Source organism: Falco naumanni, chromosome 3, assembly GCF_017639655.2.
Source record: "Falco naumanni isolate bFalNau1 chromosome 3, bFalNau1.pat, whole genome shotgun sequence".
NCBI lineage: Eukaryota > Metazoa > Chordata > Aves > Falconiformes > Falconidae > Falco > Falco naumanni.
In genome coordinates, this window is record NC_054056.1 from 108,942,323 (window position 1) to 108,951,866 (window position 9,544).

Consider the following 9,544-nt stretch of genomic DNA (forward strand, 5'->3'; position numbering starts at 1 on the left):
AAGCGCAGCCAATAGGCGTTCGGGGGCGGGGCCTGGAGGGGGCGTGTCGGTGCGGTGACCGGAGCGATGGAGGCGGTGGAGCTGCGTGTGGGGTTCGTGGGCGCCGGGCGGATGGCGGGTGGCCTGGCCCGGGGGCTGCTGCGGGCAGGTACGGGCAGGGGAGAGGCCCGGGAGGCCCTGCCCCACAGAGCGGTGTGGGGACGTGGGGACAGCCCTGTCCTTCGTCTCCCCGGCTTCCCTGCCCTCCGTGGGGTCCCTTCCCCGTAGGGCGGTGTGGGGATATGGGGACAGCCCTGTCTTGTCCCCCTCCCGAGGTTCCCTGCCCTCACAGTGGGGGCATAGCCCTGTCCCTTCTCCCTGGGTGTCCTTGGTTGTCCTCGCCCCACAGGGTAGTGTGGGGATGGCCCTGCCCGTACTCAGAAGCTGGGAGATGGCCACTGCATTTGGGGTCACCTCCCTTGCCGCTGCACCATGGCACAACTGGGTGCCCTCAGCCATCCCCGTGGGGTGCCCATGCTGACCCACTGGGTGCCCACAGCTGTCCCCATGGGGTGCCTATGCCAGCCAGACTGGCAGAATCTGGCCCTCTTTGTGCCGTGTCCCCCAGGCTGATTGTGCAGGGGTTGGAGGAGAAGAGCACATCCCAGCTAAGATCAGGTTCCCTGGGCTTGTGCTGGGGTGTCCCCATCACCCTGGGGCCACCCTGGCCGCTCACCCTGGTTCCCGTGTTCCCCAAGAGAAGGTGCCAGCCAGCAACGTCCTGGCCAGCGCTCCCTCGGACAAAAACCTGGATGCCTGGCAGGTGAGTGGGGCCATGGAGTGACAAGTCACCCCACTCAGTGGCCGTGGAAGTGGGAGGCATGCTGGGGTGCCCCTTGCCACAGTTGTGGGGCACCCTTTACCCCTTTGCAGGGCTTTGGCTCATCCTTCCCAGGTCTGGGTGAAATCCAGGCAGAGCCTTGGTGGCTTTGCGGCCAGAGTGGGTCCCCATGCCATGTCCCCCCATGTGAATGTGCCTTGTCCATGGAGGTGGGGGGTGCCAAGCTGTGACACCTCTCCCTGCTCGCGCAGGAGTCAGGCTGCCGGACCACTCACTGTAACCTGGAGGTGCTGCAGGAGAGCACCCTGGTCTTCCTGGCCACCAAACCCCACATCCTACCGGGCGTCCTGCAGGAGATCCGTCCTGCTGTGGGACCCCACCACATCATTGTCTCGCTGGCAGCTGGTGTCACCCTCCAGACACTGCAGCGGGTGAGCCTCCACCTTTTTCTCTTCTTCCTCCTCCCATTTGCACCCAAGCCTGTGGAGAAGGACATGCTGCTGTGGCTCTCTACCCACCCACACTGCATCTCCATGTTCTTCCCTATGGACCGTGCTTCTCTGCCAGCCCCATGGGGGGCTGTGATACCCACTGGTGTCTCAGGGCACCCTTGGGTGCTCCCCAGATCTAGCACCCTTCTCCCATCCCTGTCTCTCCCCAGCTTCTCCCTGCTGGGACTAAGGTGCTGCGGCTTATGCCCAACCTGCCATGTGTGGTACAGGCAGGGGCAATGGTCTTCGCCCGGGGTAGCAGTGCTGGTGACAGGGAAGCTGCCCTGCTGAAGAGCCTGCTGTCATCCTGTGGGCTTTGTGAGGAGGTCCCCGAATCCTACATCAACATCCACACTGGCCTCAGTGGCAGCGGAGTGGCCTACGTAAGCACCCACACTCAGTGGGCACCAGCAGGACATGGGACACCAGCAGAAATCCCACCCATGTGGGGCTGGGGTTTGGGGTCCCCACTTGTGCCACGCTCACCCCTGATGTTCTTCTTCCCCAGGTGTACCTGTTTGCCGAAGCCTTGGCTGAAGGAGCAGTAAAGATGGGCATGCCAGGTGGCTTAGCCAGTAGGATCGCAGCTCAGACGCTGCTGGTGAGTCAGTGCTGTCATTCAGGGACACCTAGCATCACTCCTCTCCCCACTACCCTGCAGCTCCCACCTGGCTTGGGCATCCTGTCACTGTTGCTGCTCTGGGCAGCAGGGTGACAGAGTGAGGGAGGAGGTGTTGGGTGGCATTCTGCCTCCATTTTCTCTCTTGACACGAAGATAAGGCCACCAGAAGACAGCAAAGGGCATGGTGGCAGGACAGATGCTTCAGCACCTTGTCCCTTGCTGCAGGGGTGTGGGCCGTGGGAAGATGCTGCCATCCAATCCCTGGGCAAGGAGGAGGGTGTTTGGGAGGTCCCCTTTGTCTGACCTACCCTGATCTCCTGTAGGGTGCAGCAAAAATTATGCTGGAGACGGGGGAGCACCCGGCAAAGCTGCGAGGAGATGTCTGCACACCTGGGGGCACCACCATCCATGCGCTGCACCAGCTGGAGAAGGGTGCACTGCGAGCCACTGTCATGAATGCTGTGGAAGCAGCCACCAACCGGGCACGCGACATGGCTGAGGACTAGTGCTGAGCCCCTCCATTCTGTCCCCCATCGGGCGGGAGGGGTGATGGGGACCAGACTGAATCCCTTCAGGGAGCAGGGGACACCCCCAGGAGACCCTGGCTGGGGGTGGGAGATGGTGTGGACCTGTGTCCATGCCACATGCTACCTCTGCAGCACTGGGACCAAATAAACATGGGCAGCACAATGGCAGGCTTGGCTCTTTCTGGTCCCTTCAGTGCTAGAGGCTACTATTGTACCCATCATGGGGTCACCTCTATGGGGAGGTGACAGCCATGGGTCCCTGGGCCAGTAGGGATGGAGCTGATGCCATGCCGGCTCTGTGTTCACCAGGGATGGAGCTGATGCCATGCTGGCTCTACACTCACTGATGCTGTGCCAGGATGTATGGCACTGAGGACAGGGATGGGGGCAGGGTTTTGGGATGGGGTGATCCCATGTCAAGCTTGCTGGGGCTGGACAGAGTGGCCACATCCCTGCGGCAGGTGGTATGTGGATGCCAAGGGACCCTGAGAAGTGGGAAGTTGGCAGGATGATGCTCTGGGGATGAGTACAGAGAAAGGCTTTGATTTTTACACATGGGCACCGGTGCCTGCTCCTCTGCTCAGCTCTGGAGATGTGTGCATGAACACAGAGCTGCTATCCACATCCCAAAATTATGAGTAAGAAGACAACCAGCTGAAAAACATCCACCTTTCACTTGGCGAGGGACCAGCATCGCACCATGGGCCTGCAGATGTGTCCCTCTCTGGCAGCAAGGTGGTGGGATGGAAGCTGTCAGCTCTGGGGTGCTGTACATCAAGGGAGTAGAAATGCCTATCTGGAGAAGATCTGAGCCTTTTGTGTGCCCTAATTAAGCTTTGTTTGGTTCCCAGCACTTGCACGGATGCAATGAGTGATGATTTGCAATCTGCTTTGAAACCACGCAAAACATTGCTGGTGAAAGAAGCAGCTGGATGCTGAGCCTCTGGCTCCTATGGCTTCGACTTTCTCCCCATGGATGCTGTCACCCCAGATGCCAGTGGCACCAAGCCAAAAGAGATGCCACAGCCCTACAGTGCTGCCGGGTCATGCTAAAGCATGAACTTCCTGGACACTTCCTCAAGGCACCTAATTAATTAGCAAAGCTGCACAGAAGCCAGAGGCAGAGCTTGAGCCTGCCTGTGTCTCCTGCCGATCTCTATCCTTTGCTGTGGAGCCAGGGAAGGGGCTCACGGCGCCTACGTGGTGCAGGGAAGCAGTGCTCCTCAAGGTTTCCAAGCTACCTGGTAGCTCTCTCCTTCTGCCTGCTTTTATCCCTGTCCCGTCCCCAGATTCCCCCAAGGTGATTCTGCTGGTCTCTCTGAAATATGCAGCCTACCAATTTCATTCTCGGGCATCTCCATCTCTTCTGTGTCCTCCACACCATTTCAACATACCTGGTGAAAAAGCCTTGGCAAAATCCAGCCCCACTGCTTGTGACACTGCTGACCTCAGCCCCTGGCCTTTCCCCATCTTCATGTGTCCTCCTAAAGGCTTTTGAGCTCTGGGGTTTCAGGTTGTCTTGCAGAGAAGCAGCATGTTCAATCCCAAAGCCAGGAAGCTGATGACCTTCATTAATTTGGTATGCACTAGTTTTAACAAAAATGGCTTAAATTCCAAAATTTTACTTAAAAAGTCAGAACTCACTGCAGGTATATTATTGCTACTACCTTACTGCTAATATTCCTGCCTTCAAGAGAGGCATCTTCTGCCTGGTGAGATCACGGAGCAGATCCTCCTGGAAGGCATGCTGAAACCTATGGAAGGCAGGGACGTGGTTAGAGACAGCCAACATGGCTTTGCCAAGGGCAAGTTGTGCCTGAGAAAGGTAGTGGCCTTCTACAATGGAGTGACTGCATTGGTGAATAAGGGAAGAGCTATGGACGTCATCTACCTAGATCTCTGTATGGTGTTTGACATGGTCCCACACAACATTTGTGCTGCTAAATTGCACAGAGGTGGGTTTGATGGGTGGACTGTTAGCTGGATCAGGTATTGGCTGGATGGCTGTGTCAATGGCTCCATGTCCAAGTAGAAACCAGTAATGCATGGTGTCCCTCAAGGATATGTACTGGGACCAATCTTATTAAATATTTCTATTGATGACATAGATGGTGGGATTGGGGGCTCTCTCAGCACACTTGCAGATGAGACCAAGCTGAGCAGTGTGGTTGATTTGCTTGAGGGAAGGGATGCCATCCAGAGGGACCTGGACAGGCTGGAGGAACGGCCCCCTGCAAAGCCCATGAAGTTCAATGAGGCCAAGTGCAAGGGTCCTAAACCTGAGTTGGCGCAATCCTCAGTAGCAATACAGGCTGGAGGATGAAGGGATTGAGAGCAGCCCTGCCAAGAAGGACTTGTGGGTGTTGGTGGATGAAGAGCTGAATATGAGCCAGCAATGTGCGCGCAGAGCCCAGAAAGCCAGTCGCATCCTGGGCCACATCAAAAGCAGCATGGCCAGCAGGTCAAGGGAGGTGATGCTCTCCCGCTGCTCTGCTTTGATGAGACACTTGCCTGCTGCACGCAGCTCGGGGGTCCCCAGCACAAGCCAGGCAGGGACCTGCTGGAGCAGGGCTGGGGGAGGGACATGGAGCTGGTCCAAGAGCTGAAAGCCCTCTGCTGCGGAGAAAGGCTGGGAGAGCTGCAGGTGTTCAGCCTGGAGAAGAGATGGCTCCAGGAAGACCTTACTGCGGCCTTTTAGTGTAGAAAGGGGGCTGGTAAGAAAGACAGAGCAATGGTTTTAAACTTAAAGAGGGCAGACACAGACTGGACATAAGGAAGAAATCTTTTACAATGAGGGTGGTGAGACACTGGAACAGGTTGCCCAGAGAAGTTGTGAATGCCCCATCACTGGAAGCGTTCAAGGTCAGGTTAGACGAGGCTGTGAGCAACCCAGTCTAGTGAAAGATGTCCCTTCCTAAGGCAGGAGGGTTGGACTAGATGATCTCTGAAGGTCCCTTTCAACCCAAACCCATGGTTCGATGTTGTCACCTCCCAAACCAGGCCAATAGTGCCATGAGAGCACCCAGGCTGACTGACACAAGAAGTGAAGACCTCCAGCCCTGTATCTTCTGCTGAGCTTTGCAACATTGTCAAAATGGATGACTCCTTTAACTCACAAACTACTGCTTGAAGTGAGCCACATCAAGCTCTAAAATGTTTTTTGTGGGTTGTTTTGTGATTTTTTGGTGTAAAAGACTATAAAAATAATTAGAAACATGGTTTTACATGATTACATCCCGTTAGTGGATAGAAGTCTGCATTCAGGCACTGCAGCATCAAGCCCCAAACACATACCATTAGGAAACCAAAGCTAAGGGAGAAGCATGAAATGGGACAGACATCACACATCATGCTGGCTGTCAACGTGGCAGCAGCCAAACAGCAAAAATTGAGGTTGGCTGGGTTTGTGGGGGAAAAAACCCCAGTGCATTTCTCCCCTAATTGTAAGCTTTTCTTGACATAGGTTCTGCAGTGGAGTTTCATGATCTGAAAGGACAAACCTCACCTCCAAAATTGATGACTTCTGTGGGTTTTTTTCCTTGCTGCTCCCTAAATGCCCTGGCAGCCTCATTTATTGGCAAGTTAACCCTACTAATAAATTAAAATATCGATTTGGGGACAAGCCGCAAGTGGCTCAGGTGCCTGCCTGGCCCTACTGCATTAAACAGGCAGCAGAGAGGTGGGGAACACAATGGAGAAGACCACACCAAGAGGACACAACCGCACAGAGGTTCCCCTTGTGCCAGCCTCTGTTCTGCTGGGATGGCTCCACATGACTGTTCACAGATGACAACCCCAAAGTGGCAATAAAAATCCATTTAATTTTCATAAACTCTGATGTTATGAGACAAAGACTCAACAAGTAAAAACACCCACCTTGCCTGCTGACATGGGCATGGCAGCACTGATGAGTTGGGGTTTTTTCTCCTTTCAATAATTTGGCTAAGCAGGCTAATATTTAATTGAAATCAGGTCAACAGTTGCTGAATTCACATCTGATGCCTCCAGTATTTCAAGGCAGTGCTGGGAGCCCTCCCTGCTCCCATCTCAACTCACAATGCATGTCACACTGGCAGGCCATCTGCCCTGCACTGTGAGATGCATCTTCCATCCCCAACTGCCCCACAGACCCTGGGAGTGGCACCTTAACCCCCATCCCTGGAGCCTTTGGCTTCATGAGGATTCTCGGGTGATGGTACCTGTTTCAGCAGGTCTCTGTGGTCTGGGTGTTCCCAGGCATGGGGCTGTCATGGGAATGATGAAGGCGACCCTCTCTGGGGAGTTGCAGCTTCATGGATGCCACCCCAGGTGTCCCTGTCCCAATCCAGTGCATGAAGAAAGTTGTCTTAAACCAGCCTCAAGCCTCCCCAGTTTAACAGGGCTCTGTTTTGGCAGTAGGAAGAGCATCACCAGCCTCCTCCATGGCAGAATGCTTTCCACCCAGGAGTGGTCCCTGTCCAGCCGGCAGCGCCCACCCCAGCCCCGCTCCAAGATGCAAGGAATTACTTAGTGTAACTTCCCCCATCATCCCAGCTCCTTGTGGTGATATTGAGGATGTCCCTCTCTCACTCCTCCTCACGGGGTCAGAGGGACTGGGCAGCATGGGAGGCACCCACCCCCTTCTAGTGGTGCCAGTGACTAGGGGGCCAACCCCGCTCAGTCTCATGTGACTTAAAAAATAGCACCTCCTAAATATACTCAGGTGAGGAATAACCCTTGGAATATGCAACGTACGGAGGAGTTGTTGCACAACACACACCCCCCATTAGCCCTAAACTGTAACCCCCCCTTAGCTGTAATAACCCAGGGGCGTTTGGGCCTCCTGAGCTCTAGTGACTGCCTGTGACAGAGGGGTAAGAGGAGCTGGCACCTCTGCTGCCAGCCTCCTGGGACAACTGGGATGTCCCCAGCCCCCTTCACCCCCCACACCCCAAGTGGGGTGGTTGGTAGCTGAGAGGTCACAGGTTGCCCTGCCCTAGGAATGGGGGCTGCCACCGCGGTGTAGCCGCTGGGCCATGCTGATGAGGGAGCGGAGCTGCACCAGCTTCAGCGGCCCCACTTGCTGGGGGTCCTGACCCTCCAGCCAGCGCAGTGCTGTCTCCAGACCTTTGATGGCTTCCCGAGCTGTGGGCAGCAAGATATCTCCTCCTTCTCCACCCCTTCTGCCATCCCCATCTCGGGTAGCTGCCTCCTCCTCCTCCTCCTCTGCCCCACAGCCCCCAGGGCCTTCCTCCTCAGCATTCTCTTCCCCATCGTCCTCCTCTGTACCCGGGGCCACATCGTCCAAGTGCAACCAGTCAGCCACCTCCTCGGGAGCCAAGCGCTTGTAGGCCAATGCGGCCAGGTGGGTGAGGTCGCTAAAGACTTTGCTGTCCCCTCCACCCTCCTCCCCACGTGGGGGGTTTCCATGCTCTTCCTCCCCAGGCTGGGGCTCGAAGGCGGCACGCAGCCCCAGCAGCCAGCACTTCTCAATAGAGCTGGGGGGGATGAGGTCCCAGGAGAGGCCAGCCAGGTACAACATGTCCTTGAGGAGGAAGGACTGCACAAAATCCATGGGGCAACCCGAGCCACTGCTGCCAGCCGCGCATGAGACAGCAAGGCGCAGCAATTCCCGCTTGTAGAGCTGCTTGAAGGCGGACACCACACCCTGCTCCAGTGGGGCTGGGATTCGGCCTCCTCCTCCGGCCGAGCTGCTGCCAGCAGGGCCCTTGGAGAGGAAGAGCGCGCGGATGGAGCCGTCGGGCGTCTGCAGTGGCGGGGACTCCTCAGAGCCAGTCCCGGAGGACGGTGGTGGGGAGCTGAGCAGCAGCACAGCCTTTGGCTGCAGGCAGCTCCGTCGCAGGAAGCGCTTGACACCCGGCACAAAGTCCTCAAAGAACCAAGCCCGAAGAAGGGCTGGCCCCAGCCTGGCTTCGGGGCTGTAGCGGTAGCAAGCAGGGAATTTGTCCTGGTTGTGATGACGGAGGCTGGGGGGATCACGAAGGCCCCCGACCACTAACGGCTTGAGCTTGTGGGAGCCAGTCAGGTTGGCAGCCAGCAGCACAGTGACCCGTTCACGGGGAGCCGGCCGCCGCCGTGCTGCTGCCGCTGCTCCGCCAGTCTGCCCTGGCAGCAGCTTCCAGTAGAGCCCAGTGATGTTGGTGTTGTAGATCTGCTCGTCGCCATAGCCCCCAGCATCAGCAGCCGGCACGGGCAGGGCCTCAGGGCAGGCAGTGGGAGCCCGCTCAGGCTCGGTGGGGAGGCCACCCTCCCCATAGATACGCTGACTGGAGATGCCATGACGCTTCTGCCAGCGCCAGAACCAGCCGTGGCTGGCCTTAAAGGTACACTCAGGACCGTAGATCTGCCGGGCGAAGGCCTCGGCCTGGGCCTGGATGAGGGGCCCAGAGAGGGGGACGCCATGCTGGCGGAGTGCGAGGAACCAGGAGTAGACGGCGCGGTCGATCTCCTCCTCGTTAGCCAGGCGCATCTTCTTGCGCTGGGTGCCCACCTCACCCCCTAGCTGCTCCAGGAACCACCGTAGCTTGGCCTCATCCTTCAGCCAGCCCCTCAGCGTACCCCCCGGCACCCCGAAGGCCCGGCACACAGACGCCTGTCGCTCGCCCTTCTTCACCCGCTCGATGGCTTGGAGCTTGTCCTTGATGGAGTAGGCCCGTCGCAGCGCCATCTTCACCGACACCCCCGCGGCTGCACTGCCGCCACCGCCCTGCCGCCCTCCCGCCATACCGGCCGGCCCCCCACCCGCCTCCGGCTCCCCCCCGGGCATGGAGCCGCCCCCGCAGCCATGGGCCGGCGCGGTACCGGGAGGGGGGCGCGTTATAACCGGGGCGGGGCGGGAGGTGGGGGGGGGGCGCGGCGCCTTTGTCTCCGCTCCGGCCCCGAGCCGGCCGGTAGGGCGGGGCGGCGCGCAACGCGCATGCGTCCCCCTCCATAGCGATTAGGTTGCGCCGCTCCCCCTTCTCCTTGCCCTGTTGGACTCTTCCCCGCAGCCCCGCCGCTGCCTCTGAGTTGTACCACTCTACAAAGACGGGGGGCGCACGCTTCACCTCTTCCCCCAGAGCTGCTTTCCCCGCCCCGCCCGGCT

General features: G+C 58.0%; 2 protein-coding genes across 3 annotated transcripts; one reads left to right on the forward strand and one right to left on the reverse strand.

The window, feature by feature from the left end:
• The first annotated feature begins 35 nt into the window (after positions 1-35).
• On the forward strand, positions 36-2,628 carry PYCR3 (pyrroline-5-carboxylate reductase 3). Of its 2 annotated transcripts, none has more exons than XM_040585539.1 (6): positions 36-148; positions 738-802; positions 1,072-1,251; positions 1,482-1,694; positions 1,820-1,912; positions 2,257-2,628. In XM_040585539.1, exons 1-6 carry the CDS (start codon positions 67-69, stop codon positions 2,437-2,439), a joined length of 816 nt encoding a protein of 271 aa, XP_040441473.1. In that variant the 5' UTR covers positions 36-66; the 3' UTR covers positions 2,440-2,628. The 2 variants fall into 2 exon arrangements, with proteins under 2 accessions (XP_040441473.1, XP_040441474.1); XM_040585540.1 differs by having other exon boundaries at positions 41-148; positions 1,542-1,694.
• A 3,633-nt stretch (positions 2,629-6,261) lies between these two features.
• On the reverse strand, positions 6,262-9,366 carry TIGD5 (tigger transposable element derived 5). Its single transcript, XM_040585538.1, has one exon. The coding sequence runs from the start codon at positions 9,224-9,226 to the stop codon at positions 7,436-7,438; it is 1,791 nt and encodes a 596-aa protein (XP_040441472.1). The 5' UTR covers positions 9,227-9,366; the 3' UTR covers positions 6,262-7,435.
• Between the last annotated feature and the right edge of the window lie 178 nt (positions 9,367-9,544).